General features: G+C 43.7%; 1 protein-coding gene across 6 annotated transcripts in view; it reads right to left on the reverse strand.

Annotated features, from left to right (window-relative positions):
* The window catches only part of LSAMP (limbic system associated membrane protein), a 1,016,799-nt gene that overhangs the window by 312,529 nt on the left and 676,380 nt on the right, over positions 1–27,890 (reverse strand). For 2 of the 6 annotated variants that reach the window (XM_021549182.4, XM_085591629.1), the window contains exon 2: positions 3,448–3,526. In XM_021549182.4, coding sequence (XP_021404857.1) covers positions 3,448–3,526 — 79 coding nt within the window. Of the gene's footprint in view, positions 1–3,447; positions 4,107–4,180; positions 4,470–27,890 lie in introns of those variants that run through there. The other 4 variants (XM_077781239.2, XM_085591617.1, XM_021549181.4 and 1 more) reach the window with 4 other exon arrangements.

A 27,890-nucleotide genomic window follows, 5' to 3' on the forward strand; every position in this document is an offset into this window, starting at 1 on the left:
TTGAAAGCAAGACATTGGCAGGAACTGTAGCCAAAGTTCCCTCTCCATACTAAAAATAAAATTATGTCCTTCTTCACTTGCTGAAGGCAGAGTTAAATGAAACCTTAGTAAGTCTTTAAAGGTCCACCAATACTACAGTGTCATCTTTAAAACACCCTACTCTCTTTTCTTGGTCGCAGCTGGACAAACACCAGCAACTCTACTCAGCCCTTCTCACCTGTTGCAGCTCTCAGACCCCTCCTCTCTTTTCTGCCTTGTTCTAAGGAACAGACAATTACCCTTTCCCTGCGGATAGCCTATAATGAGCTATTTTTAGTCTCTCTGCAATTCCCTAACTTGCCCATGCCAAATACTCACTAAGAGTCATCAACCTTCAGCAAGGCCGACACATGAATCAAATCTGCTGCCAGGTCATTTGGGAGATGAGCCAGTTTAGAGTTAGGGACATTTTTTAATAGTCCCAGACCAGGGGAATATTTTAAATGCTATAGCTTTAAAAAGTCATCTCCAAACTTTTCAGAATAATTCTATTCTGAGTAATAAGCTGCAGATGAAGCTTCAGAGGACTGGCTTCCTTTAGGAACATTAGGGCTTATAATAAACTATTTTTTCTCCACTTTGTAGATCAGTCCACCCACCCATTTTTCCACCTACAAGTGTAACCCTATATACAAATGTATAAGACACCAAGAGGAAGACTCATTTAGAATATCCTGTCCCTGGTGATTTGCTGAATGATTTGCATCACAATTTACAGGAACAAAATGTTTTTAGTTATCTTATCACTATGTATATTGCTTTTATTTCTCTCCAACTGCGCATCATTTTTTCTCCCTCCTACATTTTCATTTCCCTTCAAGCTACAGGAGCTACTGGGCACTGGTAAACTGATGCTGCACAATCCCTCTGAAGCAGATGTTTAGCAAAGATAGGTGATATGATCCATGCATAGAAAACTCTCACCTATTTCTCTGTGGACATAAAGTTCTGCTTTGAACACGGTTAGTATGGATCATCTAATGGAGGTTTTTTATTTCCCATCTAGCTCTTTTTCTTCTGTTGCCATAGTGGATCTATAGACAGAGAGAGTGAGGCACTGGGAGTTTTTCAAAACAAGGATGCCTTAAAGTGAGTTATGTTTTGGAGGATTGAGAAAAAAGTGAGGGGTAAGCTAGCAAACAAACCTTTGCTTTAAAACTGAGGACATTAAATGTTATCCTGCAGGACCTAAAGTCCATGGGACACAGGAAAATCTCAGACTTTCTAGCTTCATGTGGCAGTCTGTTTTCCAGTACAGCCTGGTTTCTGCTTCTTGTCTGAAGAAGGAACTGAAATATCCCAGAAACCTGGGTCTGGTCTCAAAGAAAGGGAGAGGAGACAGCTGCCCTTCCTAGGAAATGTGAAAAGCATATAGCTGGCCAGATCTGCTTAAAGAGCTTAGGAAGACAGCTGAAGGAAAAAGGTACAGCCTGTGCACCGGTCACAGTCACTTCTGACAGAAATGCAGCCTGCCAGAAACACAGTATTGCCCGGGGCAAGCATTTACATGGCTGGGTGGTGTGCTGCTCCTGCAGACTGTGTCACTTGGCACACATCTGGCTGACACAGCTGGATCACTTCACTCAGGTGTTTTATTTTAGTGCCTGACATAAGACGGGCAAGCCACACGCAATCACTGAAACCACTCTCCCATGCAGCCCCGTGGAGCTGGCTGATGAAGGAACGCTTTACACGCAGCACTTGCAGGCACCATCTCCACCATCCGCTCAGCCCTCTCGGCTGCAAATGCAGCTTTAGCACACAGCAGCTAGATAAACTGAAAAGCTCCAAGGTTAAGTGGGAAATAGAAATCTAGTGACCCCTGTCTGGGCAAGAGAGCTTAATGACTTGTCTGCTGCTGCATGTAGCAAACATGCTGGCAAACATCTGTCTGAGCAGCCCCTCCAAAATAAATGATTGATGGAAGCGATTTGGCTTTAAAAATGGGATAAGTCAGCTAGGAGTCCTGCTAGAAAAGGGTTAATGGGATATATGAATTGGTAGTGAGTGGAAGAGAGAGTAGAGAAGCTGGAGTCAGAGGCAACACCCCTTGTTAGGTGTTTACCATGTCGAATCTAAACCGCTTCCACTGCATATGCAAGGCAGATGAATTACTCTGTAAATCCTATTACTCTGTGTGGATAAATCTTACATTCAAGTTAACAAGTCTGGAGAGCTGGGGAATGGAAGCTGCTGAATGGATATTCCAGGATCAAAACAACTGAGGACATGGGAGGCGACCAAAGCGATATGCGTACGCACACACATCCCTCTTCCAGCATACTTCTTCCCTCTATCATTAAATGGGAGGGATGCAGGACACAGGGGATTGTGTAGCAGAGTGTTTGGTGACATCCAGTAGGATTTATTTCATGGAAAGAGAAAGAAAACTTTGCTGCTGCTGTTAGCTTTACTAGGGGATTGCTCCCTTGATGCTTCAGGGTTTGTGCACTATCAGCTCCTCACACAGATCACAGACTTATTTTAAATTACACCCAGTAGTTTTACAGCCATAATACACAGTGTGCACACTCATACACATAGAATTTTCCTTCAGTAGCAGAGTTACTGCAGGTAAGTTGAGCAAGGCAGAATTCGGAAAAAGGAACCTACAGGAAAAAGACTACTGCAGTTCAGCTATTTGGGACGCTCCTTACTGAAAGCCCAAGTAATGTCAGAAGTACCTTTGGAAAACCTGCACAATGAAATCAGAAATATAACACTTCATACTGCCAGTAAGCAAGGTTTCATGTGCAAAGAAATCCTCATCACAACCAGACACACAGGCACAGCATACACCCATTTATTTAGCCCTGTAAAAAACCCCAGCACACTAAGATGCAATCTTTGTAAATTGTAGCAGTCAGAGCTGCTACACCATCTTTTCACCAGCCTTTTCAACAATTGTATCCATCTTCCCTCCCCACAGGGCAGAAAAATAAATAAATAAAATTAAATGACAAGAGTTTCCCAAAAGAACTTGCCTGAGAGTTCTGGCAGCACCAGGGATAAAGTTTTTGCATATGTTCAAAAAGAAGCATGGGAAGATCAATGGAACATCTGGCAAGCACAGCTGGATCCCTTTTCGATTCCTCTATTGAATACTGCGGAGCTGGTGGAAAGAGCTGGCAGATCTTTCCCCACTGAAATTCTTTCGATCCAGAGCACTACACACAGGATAGTGTGGCAAGAAGTGTTCAAAATTTTTGCTATCTTTTTCATATTAAAGCACAAACACATAGGGAGAGCCTGTTTGTAGCAGCTGCTGCTACTGTAGTTTGAGAGGTAAACTAACACACAATCTCACAGAGACATACACACAAATCTATATCACGTCACACGTACACGTTGCATACATGGCAATATAGATGCACACACAGAAGAGGAAAAGTTGGCAAAATGCCCTACCTGAGGATGGCTGTGTCCCCTTGCCTCACGGTGATGTTATCGGTACCTCGGGTAAAATCCACGCTGCGGACTGGCAGCCCTGTAGGGAGAAGGCAAAGCAATCTCAGTAGGACCAGCGGTAATTGTTTCCGATCAGGCTGAGCCCTTGCTACCATGGCTGGTCTCGTCGAGTTTCACTGTCAGTACTTGTCTCTTTCTCTGCCTGTGTATGTGGACAGACGCAGAAAGAAAAAACAATAATAATAATGTACAACTCTCGTTCTGATCGACAGTCCAAGAAAGGGGAGGTGATTTCACAGTCCTTCTCAGCTGCCACTTTCTCTTGCTCTTTTCAGTCTCTTGCTGGCTTCTTTCCCTTCCTTGCCTTTTTTTTTTTTTAAGGCTCTCAAAAAAAAAAAAAAAAAAAAAAAGTCTTAGGAAGCCTTCAAATAAAAAAGGGGGGAGGAAAAAAAGAAGAAATACGAAAAAGTCAGGTAGCAAAATAACTACGGAATAATAACAGTTAAATCGACCCGTTTAGAGTGATGAAGAGAGGTGGGAAAAAAAAAAAAAAAAAAAGGAAAAGGAACAAGAGGAATCCTGTGCCACCGGGATGCGGGAGGGGATAGTCCTGTGGCTGTGCAGCCTCCAGCCCCGCGCTCCCTCCTAACCCACTTTCCCAGGCGGAGCGAGGGAGGGAGGAGGAGGAGGAGGAGGAGGAGGAGAGAGGGAGAGAGGGAGGAGGGAGCCTTACTCGTGAGACGGCAGCTCGGCACCACAGCGGCGGCGGCGGGCGCGGAGGGAGCCGCGGGCCGCGCTCCCATCCCTCTCCCGCGGGCCGCGCTCCCATCCCTCTCCCGCGGGCCGCGCTCCCATCCCTCTCCCGCGGGCCGCGCTCCCATCCCTCTCCCGCGGGCGCGGCCGCCCGGGGCTCCGCGCCGGGGAACGGGGCTGCCCGGGGGGACACGGAACAGCGGCCGGGGCGGGGAGGGGGCACCGCAGCGGGGAGAGGGGGCTTGGAAAAGCATGAGGGCTGCAAGACAGAGGGGTGAGTCCCGAAGGAGAGGGGAGGAGGGAGAGGAAGAGAGGGAAGGGGATGGAAGGGGGGGCTGGAGAAAGAAGGAGAAGGGGAGCGGGGAACTGGAGCGGGAAGCAGAGAGAAGGCAGGAGCAGCCGGGAGATGCCGAGCGGGAGGGAGGCACAGGGAGTAGGGCACAGAGGACGAAGGAAGGTACGGCCAATATTCTCAAAATGAAATACTGAGGAAAGTGGGTCTGCGGCCAAAAGTGCAAACAACTTGGCTTAGCGGCCTGAAGCCACACGCCAGCTGATTTACAGAGCAGCATCCTTGGCAACTGCCTCGGCAGCCTTAGACCTTGCTTCTTCCCCGCTCAGAATTTCCTCTCGGCAGATACCAGTTGTACATCCCTCCCTCCCACTTCTCTCCACTCAGCCCTTCCCGCCCCCCACCCCCTTTCCCAGCCCCGGAGCGACGGAGCGGAGACAATGCCGGCATTGAGCTGCCCGCGGTGTGAATGCTCGGCCTGTGCTGCCAGAGCCCGCAGCTGAGCCCCGCGCCCGCCGCCAGCAGCGCTCCCGAGCCCGCAGCCCACGGCCGCCGCAGAGAGAAGGGAGATTAAATTAATGGAAAGGAATAAGCCCTGTGTTTTATTGCTGATGCCTGCCTGCCATTCCACCAGCCCGATCTCTGCCTGCGGGAGGGATCAGAATTGCTCCTGGGGATGCTTCGCTAATGTAACCCTTCTGCGACCAAAGCACTGCGGGGCTGGGACGGAGAAGCAAAGAGGGAAGGGACGGTTTAAGAGCGCTCCAGAGAATCAGGTGCAAGAAAAGCCATGGGGTTACTTGGCTAAGAGTTGCTGTCCTGTGTGGTTACAGTGCTGGTACATGATCAGGAAGGGAGAAACTAGGTCTTGTACGTAGCCTGCTTCACCTCTGCTCCCGCAGCCTTGTGTGCTCAAAAACTGAAGAGACATAAGGAATGTCACAGAAATGGCCATGTGGGACCAGATCAAAGGACCCTCTAACCCTTTCTCCTGTCTCCAAGCAGCCTGAAGCCAATGGCTGGTGAAGCTCTCAAGCACAGGGCAAGCATGCATTGGTACTGCCCCAGGGCACTTATCTATTTCTAGTGATTTATGGCTAAGGCATGTCCCCAGCCAGTGGCACTGCCTTTGTAGTTAATAGTACTTGAATGATTTTCTTCTTCCAGGAATACATCCAGTTGCTTTCTGAACTCCTAGAAACTGGCCCCTGAAGCCTTGATATGGAAAGGCCATGCTGTCTGAGTACTTAAACAATCCCTGCAAGTGTTAAAGGCCCACAAATTAGGGACTAAGGTCATGACACTGCTGCTCCAGTGCCACGCATGCAGTAGCAAGAAGAGACGACTGCTTTGTATTCAAGCCAAGGAGTGAGGCAAGTCAGACGTTTCCTCTGCAGTAGACTTGGCATGGATAGCACCAGATGGGGAGAGGAATGAGGACCTAAAGGGGTTAATCCAAATACTAGATGTAGCCAAGCTACTGCAGAGAGAAATACCACCTCACAAGGGTAATGCTCTGGAGAAGAGCATGCTGCTGACACCTGATTGCTGACTAGTAACCATCACTCTAGGATGGAGAGTGCAAGGCACAGAGATGCATCAGGCTGCTGGCATGCCAGAAGAGGGGCATCAGCAAGGAAACCTCTGCACTCCCCGTGACAGACTTTGAGTACAGCTAAAAGACCTGGTCCCATATGAAGTTATGAAGTGCACCCCTCTCAAGCCAGTGTTGCATGGACCCTTTTTAGAAGGGTCTCCCAAATATGTTTCATCTACATTTAATAAGAGATATTGTATGTTAATTAAATGCCCGTGGAGTAAGGAAAACATATTTGTCGAAGATTAACTATTATGCAATACAAGAAGCATCTGCTACCCAACTGCTAGAGCTCACTAAATATTTCCTTATCTCAGAGTATTTACTTAGGAGGCAATAACTATCCAGTTAAATCTAAATTTAATGCTTAGTTAAATATAGTTCATAGAAAGCAGCACCAATATGTTTTATACAGAGAACGACAGAGGGGGTTTCAGGGAGGGAAAAGGAAGGAATCCTGTCTCCAGGCTCACGTAGGATCCTGATTCAAGGTGGGACTGTATGTGGCCATACCTCTCTACCAAGAAAGGTGCATCACAGAGGGCTCAGAGGCTCCTCTCTGCTGATCCAGCAGTACAGGGGATGATTTAATCTTCTTACGCATTTATACAACCCTCATTAGAAGTACTGTAGCATAACTATTTAATAATAATAATCATCATCATCAGAGAGATGAGGAAGAAATTCCCTTGAGGGTTTTGTGAATCTTGTGAAAAATAAAACAAAAACAAAAGGTAAAGAGGATGGGTCTTATTTGCTTTTTGAAGTGGATACAATCAAAAGGAAGGGGTTTCATAGGTGTAAAAGGCCAAACAAGCAGGAATCATACAAATCCTAGGAGAGCGCCTCATGAGTAAAATAAATAATGTTATTTTTGTATGTGTTCCCAGAAGAAATAACTCTCTGGACCCATCTCCCCCTGCTGGAAGCAGATAATGAAACAGCAGGTCTGGCTCCTAACTTTGCTACCTTCTGAAAACTTGAGGAAAAATTCAAGTAAACAGTCAGAGCATGGACACCACAAATCCATACCACAGCCTTTTCATGCCATTTATCAGTACTCCTGACAGGTGCAGGACTGGCAGGATGAGCACAAGTGACCAGATTTTGTCACTATGCAGTTCAGGAATAGATGGAGCAACATGATCCCAGCCCTACAGGTATCATATCATTCCCCTCCAGTACAAAACACTTAAACCCTGTTTAAAGGGAACAGGGCCCAGAGCAACACACTTGCTGAGAAGAGACTGTAAGGCACAGCCAGAGACATGGTAGAAATGTTTGGATGGCAGGTGAAGGAGCATATTTGTATTTCCATGCTATGGATGCGGGATTTGTTTGTGTACCAAGCCAGAAGGAAAACAACAGGATGAGCTGAGGCAGCTTGGCTATCCCTACTTTCCTGTCTTTGAGGGGAATGGGCTGAAGACATCACACTGTGGACACTTAGACCAGCTAAAGGAGAGAGCCTCCATGCTGGTCCTTGGATGGGCAGGAGATATGCTGAGATATGCCATGCTGGGCAGCCCTAGGACAGCTGTTCAGGCCACCTCAGCCTCCCTGTGGGGCAGCTCAGTTTTTCAGATACTCAGGGACTGACATTGTGAAAGCCTGAAGTGCCATCTGCTTTTCATGGAGAGCCAAGGAACACTGAAAGCATGGACTCTGTCCACAAACAGGAGTGGGGTTGTTTTTTGCATTTGAGGTGGCTATAAGCAAAAAGCAATCCATGCACTTCAGTCAATGCCAACTGCAATAACCATCTGTATGATGTAGATGGCTGCTCTCTGGGACTAAAGTGAGGCTCGTCAGCTCACACCACAAACAGCCACACAAAATGGAACTGTTCTTACTTGGCTTTTCATTCATTACCAGCCACACCAAAACTAGTGACTTGATCCCAAATATTGCTGGAATCAGGGAAAAGGCATTTCTGAAAAATACCAAAAAAGCAAACTGCTCACACAAATCTCCAGACCATATCATGACTAACACAAGAGTTTTAAGGGAGCAATGGCTCTGCCATTGCTGCCAATGGGAGCAATAAGAGCAACGGCTCTGCCAGCAGAGTCCAGGCACATAGGGACTTTATTTGGGATATCTGCAACAGTGATCAAAAACATATGATGTTTTGTGAGCTATAACGCATTTAGTCAAGATACACTGCCACACAATGCAGCAGAGCCTGCTCAAAGCTTCTCAGCCATGAAGAGAAAATGCAATTTTGTCTCATTGGCAGAGGAGTTATGGAGAGGAACGAGGAAGAGCCAAAGGGGTTTCACAACATGGTGAGGAAGATTAAGGGACCGTGGAAGGACAGCTGTGATCTCTCTGTCCTCTCTTCATTCCCACATCTGCAGGCCCTACATGCACACATTTCTGCTCTGATGTGCAAGGGTGGCACCCCACTGCAATTAAGTGGTTACATTCCATTCTCCTTTGGTCCCTGAGATACAGGGAGCCATAAGAGTAGGAGAAAAGGAGGAAAAGCAGGGCTAGAAAGGAGATGGGAAATCAAACTTACAAAGCACTTATTATAGGGAAAAATTCAGCAGTTTGAGAAAATACATATATATGGTTTCTATGAATACTTTGCAAGTCTAAAAATTAAACTGGCTTTTGAAACTGAAAAAAAGAGCCAGTTTAGAGACATGGCTATCAACCATACATGTAGTGCATAAGGCCAAGCTTCCTCTGAAGTAAGGACCTCATTAGGTAGAAGAATTTACTGCATCGAGAGCACTCAGCTAGGCCATAACTGCAGATGATAACATGCAAGCACAACACCTCTCTCTTAGTGCGGTCACTGAGCTGTAACAGAACTCTCCTGTACAAGAGCAAGAGCTGATTTTCACCAGTTTGTAACCTTGCTACTATGCAATTGATCTGGTTTCACAATTGATCTCCTTGGTGTGGACAATTTAGAGGCCAAGGGCCAGGTTCTCAATTGCTGTAAGCTGACATATCACCACCACTGTCAGAAGAGCTATGCTGATCTACACCAGCTAAAAACAAGTTGTGAAGTTCATCTTCTTCTGTGCTGCATGCATAGAGAACTGTGTTATCACCTTTAAAACAAAAAAAAAAAAAAAAAAATTGTTTGACTGGATGAAGAGATGTTATGCTCAGACTTTTCAGAAAGTTTCACCTTTACTTAAAGACCAAATCTGAAGGCTGGACAGGAAGAAAACAGTAGCCTGAAGATGCCTTTTTTTCATCGCTATGATCAAGCAGAATTAAAGAATTAGTACTGCAGATAGTTTGTAGCCTTAATTACTGGTTGCCATCACAGCAAGTGCTTGTAGAACTACAGACTCATTTGTAGAAGGATCCTTCCTGCTTGAGAGGGTCAAGACAAAGATAGTGCTTCTTTTTTTGCTTAAAACAAGTTACCCTTCCAGTCCTATATAAATACAACAATACAAGAATAAAAGTAATCAGTAGTGTCAAGAGCATCAGACTGCCTTTCCTCTGAAAGATCACATACCATTACTGACTTCCTTACCAACACCTCTCAGCTGGACTCTGCAGCTTCTTGACAGAGGGTGTCAAATCATTTTGAAACCCCTGTGGGCCAGGCTGCTCAGCCAGTGCTGCTGTGTGGCAGGTAGCCAAGTTGCCTGCCATCCCCCAGCCCAGACAGCAATCCCAGTGGGAAACTGTGGGACCTGTCCCACAAGAACAGCTGGCTGGTGGCTTCAGCAGCAGGGGAATAGCCGATCCCAGTTCTGACATTCCTTGTGGGAATAAGGTAGTATGTCAGCCTGTGTTTTTTAAGTGTGACTGTAAGGATTTAGGCATGCAAATCTAGACAAGAAGTCCATATCTCCCACTGAGGACAGTTTCAAAATCTCTTTATATGTGGCAGTGAATGGTTGCTTCACCAATGTCACGTAACACTTGATGAGTCAGGCAGAGCCAGAGTTCAACTCTACAGGTCCTTAAATAAGTCACTTCCCCATAGGAAGGCAGTAGCTCTATCTTCTTACTCCTAGTACCTCCCAAAAACTTTCCTCCCAGTGCCAGTGAATATTTACTGCTCTCAGCAAAAGTAACTAGGATTGACTTCACAAGTGACTACAGTGGTTAACAGTCCCTCCCAACATAGAAGCAGAGAGATGACCCAAAGGTTGGGAAGTTCTAGGAGGACAGTCCAAATTCCTCAGTGAATTTGGGAAAATTACTTAATGAAGCAGTCACAGAGGCATAAAAAGTTAATTTCCCTAGACTCTCTCTGCCCTCAGAGAAGTAATCTTGTCTTGAGGGCACTCACAGCAGATGCCTAATTTAGCCATATTAAATTGTCCTGTCTCTTAGGGCACGTCAAAGTTTACAGCTCCATTGCAGAGATCCCCACACAAGCTTCCAATCCTAGACACAAAGAGTGAAACCCTGTAGGCTGCAGGGTGATCTGACATGATCTGACACTACTCTACACAAAGCCCCTGCAAGAGTCATGCTACAGAACATGCCAGGCATGACCTATTTCCAACCTACTCATTAACAGGCCCCAAAAGAATTGCCTGGCAGCTGCAAGGGACAGAGATGGCTGCAAACAGGAATTCCGTACAGCTAAGAGATGGACAAACCCATCCTGAGGAGCTCTGATGCATATTCCATGACCTGGCTCTGGCATGGAGTTCTCAACACAATGCTAATGGATGAGCATAATCAGTCTGACAGCAATGACTCTGAGGAGAGCTCCAAAGTCTTGCTGAAATGATACATTCTATACATCCATCATTACCAGAGAATTAGTTTTATTGTGAAGAGTAGAGTGCAGCAGGCTGTTGTGCCATGCATTTTCTTGTCCATTACAACAGCTCCAGCATAATTTTTATGAAACTTTATGAGGCTTGCAGCAAGAAAAGAAAAATTCTCAAGTTTTGTGTGCTATCATGACACAAGGCAGTGTCAAGAAAACCTCACATGCAAGAGAAATTTGTATGCACAAATTTGGAGAAAGTTTCCTTTGAAATTATGACCTGCTTGAATTCAAGCTTCTGAAAATACTTTCATTCATTTCACTGCGATCAGGTCTGAAAATGAGGAAACACATCTTTATGCCCAGATCTTCATGAGGAAAAGCCAGAAGAATTGTCCCACAGACAGGGGATCAATTAATACCATCTTTATGGGCTACAGGTCAGGGATGTCTCTGCATCAGCATTTAGAATTAGTGCGTGCCTATGTTTCAGCTTTTCTTCTCATCTTACCACTACCCTTTTTTAAACTTCTCCCCTTGACATTTTCAAGCTTCCCTCCCTTTCCTATGTTGCTCCCATGTCCCAGGCCATGTAATGTTTGTACATTTTAAAGCTGGAAGGGACTTCTCAGATCATCCTATCCCGCTGCCTGCCTCAAGCACAGAAACTCACCCCCTTCTTGAGTTCAATGATTAATTACCACACCAGGTTAAGAATTTTTCTTTTTGTTTTAAACACAAACGTTATTTCCTTTATCATCCAGCTACTGAATTGAATCCTGCTTTTGTCTGCTTAAATGGTTGCCTATTGTTAAATACTATCTCCTTGAAATATTATGTTGTACCTGTTTGAGACTTACATTGTATCATTTTTGTACCTAGTTCAATACTTTGCCACAAATGCCAAACACCTCTGACAGAAAGGAAAACAGGGTGCTTTCAGCAGCCTCTAAGAGAGCTGGCAGATGCAGGATTAATATCACTGTCCTTAATATGGGCCAGGTAGCAAAGTAGTGGGGCTAGGAGTGGCTGTTTTAGGTCCAAGTCTAAGCATGGGAAAGGGGGAAGCAGGAGCAGGGTTGGAACAGCAGAGGACCTGCCCACCAAGAGGTGCAGAAATTAGGTAACTTTCCAGAGAGAGAAGGCATTTTGCTGGAGGTGATTTTAGCAGCTCCTTCTGTCACACAGGACAGAGGAACCTTCATTTCTGTGCTCAGATGCAGTGGCCATGCAGCTATATTGCCTGTGGGCTTCGCTACTTGCAGGAGCAGCACCTCCTCATCTCAGAACCACCCTGACTCCATTTCATCCCAACTCATGTTTAAATTGGTGTGGATAAGGCAAAACAAGCCCAAGTGTGGGCAAACTTGCAAACCACTCAGATGAAGCAATACTGTTCAAAGGACAGAGATTCTTCCCTGAACCACAGCTTCCAACTCTACTAAGGCTGGGCTGGGCTGGATGAGGGATGCACACATCCTGAACAGCTCCCTAAAACAGAGGTTCGGAGAGGTCATTTATAAAAGTCTGCCAGTCAAGAGTGAGAATAAGCAGGTGTTCTCTTGAAGGGGCATAAAATCTGTGTGGGGACTTGACCTGGTTCAGGTCCTAAAGTGCCAGCAAATGCTCACATTCACACACACACACACACACACACACACACACACACACACACACACACAATTTACTCAGCTCCAGCAAACTGTTAGATCCAGGGTTTTGTGGAACAAAGAGCCCACAACCCACACAGGAATGGAAGAATTGCTTCCTGTGAAATCCCTGGGCGTTGTGCATAGTCCTGACCTTCAGTGACACTTTATTACTTTCTTAATTTATACAACACACCAGTACTTTTAAAAAATAATGTAATGAGCTTGCTAGCTTCTTCCAGCAGGTAGAGATCAGGGAAGGACAAAGAGCAGGCTGGTCAGAGCACTCTAGCAGCTGGCTGAACAAAGGCAAGTGATGTGGAAAAAAAAAAAAAAAAAAAAAATCACTGAAGTTGGATCAGACTGGAGCAAGATAATAAGAAAAGGCCCAAAGAAAACCTTTGATGAAGAGATGGAGCTCTGAATAGGGCACTTACATGCTTCATTACTTGCCCTCTGATAGAGGAATGGACTGGTAGATGAACTTCAAATACCACACCTATCGCATGTGTGGGTTGAGGCTACCTCAAGTGTCCTCAGGAAAATCTATTTTTTTTTACCCAAAGTTATTGTCCATAACACCTTTTCACCTTGTTCTTTCAGTCTGCAAGGAATCATCCTGTGTTTGTTAGGTATCAGTGGGAATCAAGGGGAGGCCTGAAATTTGTGAAATGGAGGGCTCCAAATCAATTAAATATCTGCTTCTGAGCTTTTGGTAAGACAACCACTTTCACATACAGCTTTGAGAAAGAATGGTAAAAGTGGTTTACCAGAGCTACTTTTCATCTGGTGATAGTACAGCCCAAAGGAGCTGGCAGAAAAACTTTCTACGGGTATGGGGTGATAAAACCTTACTGCCAAATGCAAGGGGTTACCTACTGATGTGATGAGGATTCTGTGGAAGAAGGCACCTAATTTGTCTGTCAGTATTTGTCTGTCAAAGGCTACCTTGACAGGTAGTAGCCCCTTGAATGAATCAGGGGGATATAATCAAGTGAACCTTTGCCACTGATTTCTGTGGGGCTATGATTTCATTTCTTGAAGTCTGCCTCTTGCTCTCAGTCCCCATAAACTGCTCTTGGCTGGAGAATGATTGCAAGAACAAAGCAAACACAGAAATTAAGGCACACCTTCAGATTCATGTCAATTTAACTTAACTACAATAATTTTCCAGTAAGCTCATTGCTCATCAAAGGGAGGAACAGACAGTGAATCTGGATGGCTTCAGACAAACACAGAATAAGCAAATTAAGTGCAAATTTCTCCTGCACCCAGCTCATTCAGGACACCCCTGTTCTGTCCATCAACATGCCCTGGTATTCCTGCCCACTCTCACCATCTGCTGATGTAGCTAAGTCCTGAAAAGAAGAAGCTGCTATTGCCCATGAATTTTTAATACAGCAAGGAAAAGGCTGCAGAAAGAAGAATATTTGGTGGCATTTACTCCCTGTGATCAAAGCCATTTCATGTCTCTTATGTGATATTATTAGAACACAATATGAAGTGAAAGCAGTGTTCAGACTGAGGTCCCTATTCAAGAAACATTTTCTGCAGAGGAGAATGCAAGAACCAATGCCACCAGGAAGCCCATGATCTTACAGCCTCTCTTTGCCCACATGTATCTGCATCACATGACAGAAAGAGCCAAGCAGATACCTTAACTCCATTTCCCTCTATCACAAGCACGATGTTCAATGGGACACCTCCACTCCCCTGTGAAAGCTTTCCAACACCAAAAAGCATTTGCATGGTCAGCAATAAGAGACCCCAGTGTAAAGAGACACCATACCACAGAAGGAGATTTGTTTTAGGTCTCTGCTGTCACTGGAATTTGTTAAACAAAATACTGATTGTGCTTGTACACACCAAGCAACCACCCAAGAAGACAGAATGCCGTAGAAAGAGCTGATATGTCCTTTCTCTGTCCTATCCCAAAATGAGCCCATCCTCCAGTGCCAAGAGGCACATGAAGCCCCTACAGGAAAATCTGTTATGCACTCAGTGAGCAGAAAGGGAATTTTTAGCTATTGAGAAAGGGCTACAGGAGTTCAGACAAATTTGGCTCTCAAGAATTATGGATTAATTCTAGACCTTTCCTTTCCTCTACTAAAGGATACAACAAAACACATACTAAAGTAAGTTTTTTGAAAAGTTTCTTCCTCTGACCTCAGACAAACATGGATGCACAATATTCCCTTGGGAAATATCTGCATTAGCTGAATATGATGTAATTACAAATTGCCAGTCTTATTGCCATTGTTCAATCGACAATAAAACTCAGGCACTGGAGGCCACACTGATCAAACTCCTAGCCACAAGCAATGTGTTGCATACAGATCACATTCTGCTGTTTGAAACCTTCTGAAGCAAATCTGTCCACTGCTGGTAAGTGTTTGATGAGCTCTTCCTGAAAAGCCAATGCCTTGTTCACAATATACCTCTGATGGCACTGAGGATGCATTGTTCACACCAGCTGAAATTTCCAGCCTCTATTGCACAGCTTAAAGACTAAGATATCTGTAAGCGACAGTCAAGGTTCAAAAAGCAGCAGGGACAACTGTGCAAAAATATTTGCCCATTGAATCCTGCTGCTGATATGAGCTTCTTGACTGCTCACTGTGAACCATCACACGAATGCATCTGCACTACGATCACACAAGACAAGGGAACCACAAGTGAAGCTGAAGTGAAATGTAAGTATTTTGGTAAACATAAAGTCTGTAAAAGAATGCTGACAGCCATCATGCAGATGTTTACAGAGGTAACAGAAAACCTCTGGATGTGTAGGAATCCAGGGCTTCCTTCTGGCTGCCCTGGAAGGCCTGGGATCCTGGCAGGGGGTCAGGAACCTCCCTGTACAGAGCCCCCAGAGACACTGTCTCTGATCTATATCCATGGAAAAGAGTTTTCAATCTTACAGAATGAATTACAAGCTCTGAGTGTTTGATATAAGTAATAATTCAGTGTGGCACGGGTGCAAAAGTAAAATTTTAGGATTCCAGACTAGGGGTTCAAAGGGGACAAGATGGAGGAAATTGGGCATGTCTTGTCCTTTTTCTCCTTCTTCATGCCCTCCATGTTTCACTGTAGTGTTGGCATTTTTCTATTGGTTTAGGCTGGGGACACACTGTTCAACGTAGGTGACAGATATTGGCACATTATTGTAAATATAGCACAGGTAGTTTCTGGTATTTAATGTTTGTAACATCCCACTGAGGGCAGAGCCCCACACGCTGCCCTGCAGGACAGACCTGTGGCAGGGCAGCAGAACATGTTAGAGATAAGCAAGAATAAACAACCTTGAAAACAGCACAGACAAATTATGGCTTCTTCTTTGGCAACAGGGCAGAAAGACAGAGACTTTTTACAATCTTGGAATCATCAATACCACAGATTCTGACATGGATGGCTCTTTCTCCTTTTACAGTCTTCTGAGCTGGACTGCAAGAAAGCTGAAGAAGGACTTTTAGTGAGGGCACATAGTGATTGTTCATGGGGAATGGCTTTAAACTGAAAGAGAGTAGAGTTAGATTGGATATTTTGAAGAAATTCTTTACTATGAGGGTGGAAAGGCACTGGAGAGGTAGCCTAGAAAAGCTGAAGATGCCCCATCCCTGGAAGCATTCAAGACTAATTTGGGTGAGGCTTTGAGTAACCTGTTCTAGTAGAAGGTGTCCTTGGCCATGAAAGTGGGGTTGGAAGTAGATGACCTTTAAGTTTTCTTCAAACCCAAGCCATTCTATGAGTTGGTGCCTGGTAAGGGCTCTATACTGGACAGCTCTTTCTATGCCACTGTGCAAATCAAGCACAGTTGACTGAAACAGAGAAAAGGCCATGAATACTCAAAAATATCCAAATGAAACTGCAAGACATCAACATCGTTTATAAAGTGCCTGCAGTCCCTCAAAGCTCTGCAATGAGAAAGCCCAAGGAAGCAGAAGTTCTGCTCATACACAGGAAAATGGCAATGTGTCATTGCTTAAATCTTTGGACTGGAAGCTAGCTGCCACAGAGAATTGCACAAAGGATTTAGGTTTCACACAGGGTGAACCCTTCCCACTTCGCCTACACAACACAACAGAGCTGCAGGGGATGTTCCAGGCACTGTGAGTGTGAGGAAAGAAACTGGTGAAGGAGGGCCAGGGTGCAGTTCTTTGTGGAAAGAGGCCTGTGTCACCATCATGTTCTCTCTGTGCATGAGTATGAGCAAGGTGAGACTGGCATATGTGATATTCCAACTTATTGAGATGACTGAATAGGACAAATATTAAGTCTTAAGCTCTGTGGTATTTTGTCAGGAAGCAGTGCTTACAAAAGGAAAATAAACCAAATCAGATCAGAGAGAAAGGGAAAAAATCCCCTATTTCACCTGGAAATTGAGATATAATTTCCATTATGGTTCTTCAGCTTTCTAAAGATGTCCTCACTTTCAGGAGCCAATCTGAAAACACAGCGTTTGAACACATTGGCCAGGCTAGAGTCAATGTCTTGATGACTGGGTAGCATGCAGTGTACTTCTAGTTTACTAGATGCATTCAACTCCCTAAGGAAAGATTCAAGATGTCATCAGTATCAGACAGATGCCCTTAGCTCTGCAGGCAAGAGTTCACTTTTGCAACATGAAGGTGGTGTCCACGGTTTCTAGTTCCTGTAGTATCTTTCAATAAAGCTGACAAATGTTTGGATAGCTGCAAGAAAGATGGATAAGGCTGAGACATAGAGAAACATTTTGTGGTTAGAATATGATTATCGAGCTAATGAAGCTCCCGTGGCAAATCCTAAAAGGATGAACAAGCTGCTTAACTTTGCCTGATTCCCTGAATCCAGAAGTTCAAGACAACTTTTCCCCGTAATCTTAAAGTTATAGTCGTCCTCAGTATCCTGGTTTTTGAAGGAATATTTTTTTTCTCAGTAGGGGGAACAGTCCTGCGTTTTGAGTTCAGTATGAGAACAAAGTTGCTAACACACTGATATTTTGGTTGTTGATAATCAGTGCTTCCCATAAGTCAAAGACCTCTCCATTTTCCATGCTCTGCCAAAAAACTGTGCGAAGCATGGCCAGAACAGGTGGCTCCAAGTGGCCAAAGGGATATTTTGTATCATAGAATATCATGCTCAGTTTACACATGACTCAGGGAGTTCTCTCAGAGGAGGAGCTGATTGCAGTTTGGGGATGGGTTTGGCATCAGTTAGTGAGTGGTGAGCAAGTGAGATGTGGGTCACTTGTTTTTCTTGGGTTTTAGCTCTCTCTTATTTTTAATTACATTTTTATCTCTCTCTCTTATTACTATTTTTATTATATTTTACTTTGTTGCAGTTGTTGTACTATTCTTCTCTCAACCCATGAGTTTTACTTTTTTTCCCTGATTCTTCCCCCGCCTCCACCGGGGTGAGGGGGAGGAGGGCTAGTAGCAGGTGGTGCTTGGTTGCTGCCTGGGGTTGAACCACAACACTTGATTATTTCACTAGAGTTTAAGAGATTGCCAAATTCTAACATCCCTCTGGAAGACACAAAGCTGTTTTGATGACTCATCTGGCAAATACAGCAGTACTGCCAATTAATATTAAGTCAGAATACAAAACTTTGGAAAATTAAGGCAAAGGGAAATAGAGTTTAAGACTAGGAAGTGTTTCAAAAAAACCCCACAAAGCATTCAGTATGATTTGTAGATTCCCTTTTTGTCTTAGACCAGCCAGAGAGATGATTAATGCTTTCTCATTATTTCTTAACAACATTTGGAATATAAGCAATAGGAAGTAAAGAAGAAAAACCAATGTAGAAATGTTTCTTCTTATTCCCTCACCCTCAAAAGAAAATACAAAAAGTCCACAGTAAGATTTATATTCGTTAAAAAAACCCTGGAAAGTTCCAATCAGTGCATGCAATTAGGATTTTAACTTGGTATAGATTTCTTTAAAAAAAAATATATTCTTACTTGCTCTGTTCTTACTGGGATTTAAGAAGTGCAAAGAATTTTACTAGCTAATGTGTATTAACAGCTTAGCACAAAGAAGGCAGCATGCTTCAGTTAGTTAAACCTCAAGCTCCTTCTTGCCATTATGCTTAACATCTGTTAAAATCATACTACCTTGTTTTCATTATGCTGGCAATACACACCCCCAAAGACAGCTTCCCCTTACAGCTCCCGTGAGAACGACCTAAAGGTTCAGCTATGTTGGCAAAGCCATCCTAAATTGACATTCTGCTGATGCTGGGGTAACGTGCTTCCTATCTCTTCATTCCTCCAGCAAACACTCTTGGCAAAAGGATTACAAGGCCAGGGAGCTGCATCTGCACTTGGGCTCCTGTAGTGTCACATTCAGCATTGCCTTTGCTCGTGCCTGTGGCCAGAGTAACAAAGGTTGATAGCACAGACCTGGTCCCAGGCACAGGGAGGTGCAGACTGGCCAGCAGGGTGGCAGATTGTCAACTGCTGCTTGTCAACTCCCACAGACAAACTGAGGCTCATCCTGAAATTGTCTTGCTTTGGTTCATGACTTCTGACCATAGTGTAGGAAAGATAATGCTACCTGTCACTGTGTGAATCCATCCTGATTTTTCTTTCCTAAATGATAGAATTCTGTAAGAATTTCCCCAAACCTACAAGCTACTTTTACATTACTTCTATTTAGGTTTTCAACATGAATTCCAAAATAAAATTCCTGGCCTCTGAGGTACACTAGTATGTTAACAATACCAACTGCCCCTTCAGAGAAGGGGCTAATCTCCATACATTCATCACTTCCTTTGTGCTATTTCTCCACTCAGGTCCTCAAAGAAGAAGCTATTTTTTGATTCTGCTGTTTTACTTGCTCAGGTGGGACAGTCTCCCAGATGTCACCAGGCCAGAGACCTAGTTGGTGAAGCACAGAGGCATCAAAAGCTATCACAGAGTCTAAGAGAGACTCTTAGGCCCTGGTAGCACATTCACTGTGTGTGCTTCCTCTGCTTTATAGCTGACTCACATGGAGAACCACCAGGCTCTCTCCAGAACAGAAAAAATAACTGCATATTATCTGTTTAAAAGCCTCATAATCCTCAGGCAACAACTGAGTAGTAACTGCAGTAACAGGCCAAATCTTTCTGCTTCATATTAATAAACCCCAACACAATATTATGGCTTGCTGCATCAAAGGCTTTTACATAAATGACTTTTTTTTTTTTAATTTATTAACACTAAAACAAAGAATACATGTGTGGAGGGACTTGGGTGTTTAAGGCTTTGCTTAGGTTTCCATTTGCTGCATCCATGTTGGTTTTGAGGAATTAGACTAGATCACTGGAAATAAACAGAAGGCAAAAAAAGTGTGCAAGTGGGGAAAAATCAAATTACTTCTGTGTTTTAGTGGTCTGATATCTTGTTTGTCAGACCAAGGGGGAAAAGTCTCTTCTCCAGAGGAATATCAGTGTTACTTTTTTTTGGAGACCAACTGCCCAGTGTCAGTTGTGAAGAGTCACAGCTTGCCCTAGATATGTTTGCTGACATAGGGACACACAAAGCCATGACAGTGAGGGAGTGGCATGCCAATGCCAGTTGTGTCTTCTGCAAGTGCTTCTTCCCTACACTGGAATGATGCAATTATGAAGTTATGAAGCTTTCTGCACATCTTCATCTTATTCCCATAAATTGCACAGACCAAAAGATCTTCCTCCAAAAGGCAGCACCCACTCATGATGTCCTTACTAGGTGGCAACTTCTTCTCCCCTGGGAACAGCTGTGTAATATGAACAGATTTAGACCATTTCCACAGATGTGCTGGTTTATATTTGGTTTATATTTTTATATTTTATATGTAGCTCTGGCCAGTCACTGCAGGGTTCCTTTCCCTCAGCAAAATTATGGCACGGAAAGTTCCACCATGAGGACAGAACACACCAGACAAGTTTGTGTGCGTTTGTTTGCCTGGCCCTAAATGTTCCCATGCATTAAACTCCAGTCAGTGCTGTCTCACCAGGTGCCTTTGCTGAAGTACCTTAGGGAAACCACTCAGATTTTTGCTGCGTAGTTTTGCAGGGATAAACACATTCCTCCAGTGTAGACGTGGGGCTGCACTGACATGACACTGGCCTTGGATGAAGCTAGGGATGCCTTAGGGGGGTTGTAGCACAGCCAGGAAGCATATCTGGAAAGATAAGAGGCCTTTAAACTACAGCTCTCATGAGGGCTGGTGATACTGCTGCATAAACAAAGTTTTTTCTTCAAACTGGTTGAATTAAACAGTTCAGCTGAGTTGGTTTGAGCTGACTGGAAATACAGTACTTCCCAGAAAAAGAATAAAATGTACTTCAAATAAATAACAGGAACAGCAATAATAAAAGAGTTGAAAATCACACCTTTCCTGAATTTTTGGGAAGAACATTTTTCACTTTAAATCATTGTAGACAGCACATTTCAGAGCTTCTTGCCCTTGCTAGCTCTTCTCACTGTTTTGTCTGCAATATCTAACATTTGGAGCTTTCCATCTCTCCTCTCTTCATTACCATCCTGATACTAACATCCTGTAAAATGTAGGCAGATTTGAACTCTAACAGCTGCTGAGGAGGGAGAGGATTTTTTTTTTTCTTTTTTTTACAACAATTAAAAAGAAGTATCTGACTCTTTCTGTGAAAACTGTGGACTGGACAACATCTTGTAAAAAAATATTGCTGGCTGAAAACTGGCAGTTGCTCCATCAGTATGACAGAATAATTAAAACCAGTATGACAATAATTAGCACTTCTATGGTTCTTTTCATCCATGGATATCAAAGCACTTCACAGAAACAAGTGCAGCTACCTCAATTTTTAAAGCTGAGCTCAGAAAAAAAACAAACCAGAACTTCTTCCTTGTGGAAAATTCCAACAACTTCATCACAGGTATTCATCCTAAATTAGAGATAAGAGTTGAATTTTTTTTTTTAATTTCCAAAATCAAGAGTGCTTAAATAATGTGCCAAGGGTGATTAGGAAATGTAGCTGTTTTCAATGGAGCCAAACATTTTGCCATTCTGAATTGAGTGCATTTTGGTTTGAGTCTCTCAACAATGCATCTGCTTGTGGGAAGGGAATGCCTCCTGGGAGCTGTAGTTCATGTTTCCCCACTGAATTTGATAAATCTATTACTTAGGCACTGCCTGTCCCCATCCTTCCCTAAGGCTGGGCCCGCCTGTCCTTATAATCTACAGAAAAACACCACCAAAACATTGCTCACTGCTTCTAGAATTGTCAGAGCAGAGGACAAGTCATGATTGCTCCTTACAGGTGTCTCACCTCAAACCAAAGCTGCTAACATGACTTGCCAGCAGTTACATACCCAAATGCTTACTGATAAGGCACCTGGTTATCATGTCAAGTACCACAAAAAGCTTCCTTCCCAGTGAGGCTGGAAATGTGCATGGGACCAGAAGGAGCTTAAACAAGCTGGTGCTTTTCTAGGAAAGCCCATTTATATTTACTGCATTTCCTTACTTGGCCTGAGTGTTTCATTGCTTTCACCTGTGCTCCCCTTACACACACAAAGGGACAATTTATCTTGGTGGTCCCAGCTACAAGGCTGCTGAAGGGGAGACTTTGATGACTGATCAAACAAGACTGAGCTGATTAAACTTATGTTATTTTCTCTGACTGTTCCTTTAATAATTTCAGAGCAACAAACCACAGGCAGACTGCAGGTTCATGAGGGAGAAATCAACAGGAAGCAGTTAATATTTCTACCAATTTAGCTAATGGTACTGAAACCAAAGTAGATGTTGGGAGGCACAGAGCATGTGGCAACTGAACAGTATCAGGTTCAGCTAGTAATTCATGATTACACACACAAATAACCCAGTTAACTCTTTAAATCGGACCTGGTAAATCAGGATGGCTGTATATAAATAAACATCTACCTGGGGAAAATCAGGTCCAAAGTTTCCTCTTACAAAAATATCTTTTACTTGGATTTTAGTGTACTTTACAGATTTTTTTTTTTTCCACAGATGCTTCTGATACCATGTCTGACTGTAAAACCTGACAGATATGATATGGTGCCCCATTATGGGATGCTTATTGTATTAGCTGTTCACGTGTGTCAGGTCTACAGCAACACTTATTAACTCTACACCTGAGTTACACCCATGGCACAACTTAACCTCACTCAATGAAACCATCCAAAACAATTCCAGCAAATAAGCAGAGTGTTCAAACAAACAAACCAAGAAATGTTTCTGGGTAAAAGCCTAGCTTGTAAAAAGCCTCTCAGGCCTATATTTCTCTACTTATGTATTTGCACAACCGAAGAAAGAAACAGGACCTTCCCCAGCTCTACCTGCAAGCAACATACTCCATCATCTGAAATTTGAGGTATTTTGAAAGTCTCCCTAATTTCTAGATATAACAAGTGAACGATGCATGCTTCAGACCTTTAATTCTCGGTTAGGAAACAGGGAGCAGACGCTGATCTTTTATGCAAAATGTATGAATATACGTTCCTCTGTCAAAACATAAATAATGTACTGTGACAGTGTCACCTTGTGGTTGCTTGCTGGCATAGCGGGCGGCTGATAGGGGATCCTCCCTGCACCTCGCCCCCAAAAGCCTTCACATCAACCTTGGGAAATTTTTGGAGGGATCAAACAGAACCTTCACGATCTGCCCCATCTACATCGTCCATGCAGGCCTTAGCAGCTCTTGCACTAACGTGTCCTAAAATCCTCACAGAGGCACAAGGGCATTAAACACCTGGACAACTCCTCAACTTGCACTGACTACAAAAGTCTGAGAGATATGTGAAGCAGGAAGCTGCCTAGTTCCTAAATAGGAGCTGTGACATTGGGCAATAAAATACCTCTTCTCTCTTTTTCAATCTCCTGTCTTGCAAGGTATGTTCCAAAGACTGGCACTGGATTTTGAAAACTGCTGTATGAATAGGAAAACATACAGCCCTAATTCAAAGTTAGTACTAAAGTAAGGAAATTCAGACACCAAACTGTGTTCTTAATGGAGAGCTAATGGATGTTAATTAACCACCAATTGACAAATAGCATATTTACTGTAGTTTAACAGCTCTGCAAATAAGCACCAACTCATTTACACATGTTTAAACCTTAATAAATACATTTGCAGTCATTGGCCACTTAGGCTGATTTTCAAACTGTCCCCTATAGTAAATCTAAAAGGATACATTTGGTCGCAAAAGTTATTGCACATTAATTAAACATTAGCTCATTGCCGAAAACGAAATAAGTTGATGGTAAAGCTCTGGGTTAGTAAACAGCTAGTAGAAACCACACGCAAAAATGAAGAAAAACCCATCCTGAGATGCAGCTTTCTCTCTGCACTCTCACCCACACCTTTGCAAAGCTCTCTCTGCAAAGGAAGGGCTCCCAAGCCTCTGGGAAGGGCCAGGTTACCCTGCAGTAACATCACTGCAGGCAGTGCTCCAAGCAGCAGGTTTCCAAGAGGGATTTCACTGCAGATAAACATGCAACAGGATTTTATGAATTTATTTCATTCAGTCCTGTGAACCTTTCATTTGATTCCTTTTCCTGGCTTTCTCAGTTGGGACAATACCAGCTTCTCTTCTGCTACTACATTTGCTGTCCATTCAAAATGGTGCAAGAAACTTCTCTGCAGCTTTGACCATGATCCTGCACTTCTCCTCTCATCTTATTCCTTGGTCCATCCCTTAAGGTTGATTCTTAACTGGAGCCATATATTTTGCCCTGAAATAACTGTATTTGCTTCCCAGAGGTCTGTGGTGAGGGTTAGGCTGTTAGTGTATGTCAAATGCTTTAAGATCCCATCACAGAATATGCTTGACCTAAAAAAAAAAGATAAATACCACCTCCCTTTTGTATAATTCTTACAGGAATGCACAGCATAAAACCAAGTCCAGTGGTATTTATCCCAAGTTACTTCATTCTCCAATGCTGTTGCAGAATCCTCCAGTGGAGGGAGCTTAAAATAACTTGAAAAAGCTTTACTTTCGAGAGCTTAATTAAATCATTGTTTCATATTTTATACAAAACAGAGAAAAAAATCAGGAAAGGAGAAAAGAAAATAATCACCATTCATCAAATGGGAAAAGTCAAACTCAAATGGTGAAGAAGTGTTTTCAGACTTTGAGAGAATACAAATAGTGTGAAACAGAAAGCACAAATTAAATTAAGAGTCATAAAATTTTCTCTGTTTGCACAGCTCAGGCAACACTATCTGGATCCAATTTATTATCAGTCTCAACAACAAATAAGCTCACATGATTTCCAGGCTGAAATAACCTTTACTTATTTCACAATAAAACTACCATAGGGGTCTGGTAAGCAAAGATGAATTATAGCTGCCTGTCAGAAATAATGATGATAATCCTTCCCACTCCCACAACATCTGAGGATTACACCACCTTTGCAGAAAAAACAGCAATCTCAAACACAAAGAAACATAACACATGTACATCCTAAACAGGTTCAGGAGAAACTGAGGCACAGGCAGAGGAAATGAATCACTCCACAATCACAGCATTACTCTGATCCCTTTTCCCACCTTGGCCTCAGTCCCATGAGAGTGGAAACAGCTCCACTGATTTCAGTGGATTTCATTCATTTATGCACTGCTGTCACCATCCCAACAGATGGATTGCAGCAGCACTCAGGCTCTGTGATTATAGACCAGTGTCCTCTCGTGCTACACAAAACAAATCAAAAGAGCTGAACAAAATGGGATTTCCCTGTCCCAGTGTTTACAGTGGAGATGCAATTGCATCCGTTTGTGCCTGGAAAGTATGGATCTGTAACTATCTGGTAATCCTCACAGATTTGAGGATTGATCACCCATTGGTGGCTGGGGTGAGTCTTCTCTAATGTTGAGGGTCCATGTTGCATTCCCGAGAGTAAACTTGGGGAAGAGTGCACAGGCTGCACTTCCTCCAAAATGTGCAATTTCCCCTTTGGCATAAGGGGGCCAGACCCATAGCTGTGAGAACTGGAGCAAAAGCCTGGTTTTAAGCCCTTGTAGGCATGTGCATGGAGGGCTTTCCCTCTGGTAGAGCCTTAGTACAACAAAATCCTGGCTGGGCCACACTGAGTTCCCTCCAAGCATCCATAGGCTCGGCTGCAAACCCTTCCCTTGGATAACCAGCATCCTCAACCCAAACCTTCCCTAACTGTGTCCCTATCCCACATCCAGATTTTCTGCTGAGGGTGTAACGTTAATAACAAGAAGGAAGACAAACAACAGCAGTATTTCCAGGAAATTGATACCTCTGCATCTGGTGTACTTTGAAGGCACTGTGCTGTTCTGCATTCATGAGGCACAGCTCACATGATATCTGTCATCCAAAGACATCCAAGTCAGTTGCACCAAGCTGCCTTTTTCTTCTCTGCTACAGACAACTGTGAAGTCCCCCTCTTTTCCCAGATGTTTTTGCATGCTTCATTGCAAAAAAATAAGTGTCTGTCAAAACTGCCTGTGCCTCCTCCCAGGGAAACAGTAGCCAGGGGCAAGGTGTGTGTGTGGGGTGTCCTTTTTAGAATCTGCAGCCTCATTAAAGTAATTGGCATCTGGACATGATTTGGGAAGCTCAGTGCCAAAGGGGCTTATGGGGTAACTAATGCTGTGGGCTCAGAGCCAGAAACTTCATAGCAGGCTTCTGAATGTGGTCTCTGGCAAGATCTCTGCAATGTAATGACATTATGGCTTTGCCATACATTACATGCAAATTAGCAGAGGCTGGCAGCCATGGAACTGGCTTAGCACAGCAGCAATCATCCTTACAGGACGTAGAAGGCAAGGCTATTCATCCTCAACCTGCACACAGGGGTGGGAAAGGGAAGGAAAATCTCCCACAGTACACCTGCTTGCTTCCTTTCCTCTTTGAGTCACCTAATGTGGTGGAAGACACTTCCCAGTGCCCAGCTCCTGGTGTTCCTACCTTATTTTTCAACTTTACCAGAAGGTGTGATTTTTTTCTTCCTACACCTATCCAAAATTCCCTTTAAATATCTGCTGTTCTGTCTCTGCTTCTCCCCAGTCATCCCCTCAGTACCAAATAGCTGTAGGATATGCACAACAACAAAATGTTTGTGTGCAGGTGCAGAGCAGTGATGGATGCAGACAGCTGGCTGGCCAGCCGGGACTTCACCTGCTTTGCTGTTGATGAACTACTCTTCCTCTGTATTAATTGCTTTTAATGTCTCCCCCCATTTAGGCAGCAATTTCCTCCTCTTCAACCTTTCTTATTTTCTCTGAACTGTTTGGCCTACAAAATCTCCAGCAAAACTCTGCAAAATCACACAGCACACTCTGATGACAGAGGACCAATATCAGCCTTCTGGTCCCCTGTTTTCAGTGATGACTACTAATAATTTGGGGAGATGTTAATGAAGGGAGTACTCATTCCTGCTGTAATTTCTCATTTTTCTAGTATCCTTGTGACTGCAAAGACTCACAATTTCCATGATGCAGAGATACAAACCAAGACAAAAATACACAGAAACCTTACTCAGAGCTTTTGCTACAAAATCACAACCAACTCATCTGAAGCCAAATGGCACCTTGATGTTAGCAATGAGGTAAGAGTGATGGTATTTTTGTTCATGTCATGTACTCCAACCATTGTTAGCTCAGGCCTCTAACCTAACCAGACTGTGTCTTTCAAACAAAGAAAGTAGGTTTTATTAATAAAGGACTTTAATGTAGATACTGTAGGCTTGATAATTCCAAATGTCCAGCCTGCTACCCAGTAAACTTCTACTAACACACCATTCCTCACACTGCAGGTCTTCACAAGGCAACAGTCCCAAACAGCTCCACAGGCTGATCACAGCCAGACACTATCACATGCTGGGACTCCAGTGCCCACCTGCAAGACAACCCAACCACCTTTCAAGCTCCCTACTCTCTGCAAGACACCACTGAGGAGCCTCAAGGCAGAGAGAAGACAGTGGTAAGCAGTCTGAAAAATACTCTATTTTAGATAGTCAACTTGAACATTACCTTGGGTATTGGATTAATGCACTTAATCTGTTCAATCTCATACAGATATATATTTTTTTCTCTCCCCACTGACTTCAGTGTTGCTGACTACACTAGAAAGCAGTATTTTAGTCTAAGCCAGCTTTGGTCATTAAAGTACCTGTGGATCAAGTCCAGCTCTTTGCTACTGCAAACAATTTCATTACAGGCATTTTCAAAACCTGTGATGGGTAGCAAACTGCAGGACTTAGAGGAACTGGAGGAAACAAATTCTGCTCCTTCCTCATGTCTGTAGGCACACAGTTGCCTTCTGATGGAAAAGCTAAATTTGGGATGCTGCTCAGAAACAGCTTGTGCAGCAACACCAAGGATACCATTCTGTGTCCTGGTCTGCTCTTCACCTGTTTCCAATCTGAGGGGTAGCTCATAGTGATGGGGATAGGGAAGAAAAGTTCCTCAGATAACCTCCTCCACTTCCAGCAGTGTTTCTATCTAGACATTGGAAGGAAAATGGTCCC

Source organism: Lonchura striata, chromosome 1 (genome assembly GCF_050655825.1).
Source record: "Lonchura striata isolate lonStrDom1 chromosome 1, ASM5065582v1, whole genome shotgun sequence".
Lineage (NCBI taxonomy): Eukaryota > Metazoa > Chordata > Aves > Passeriformes > Estrildidae > Lonchura > Lonchura striata.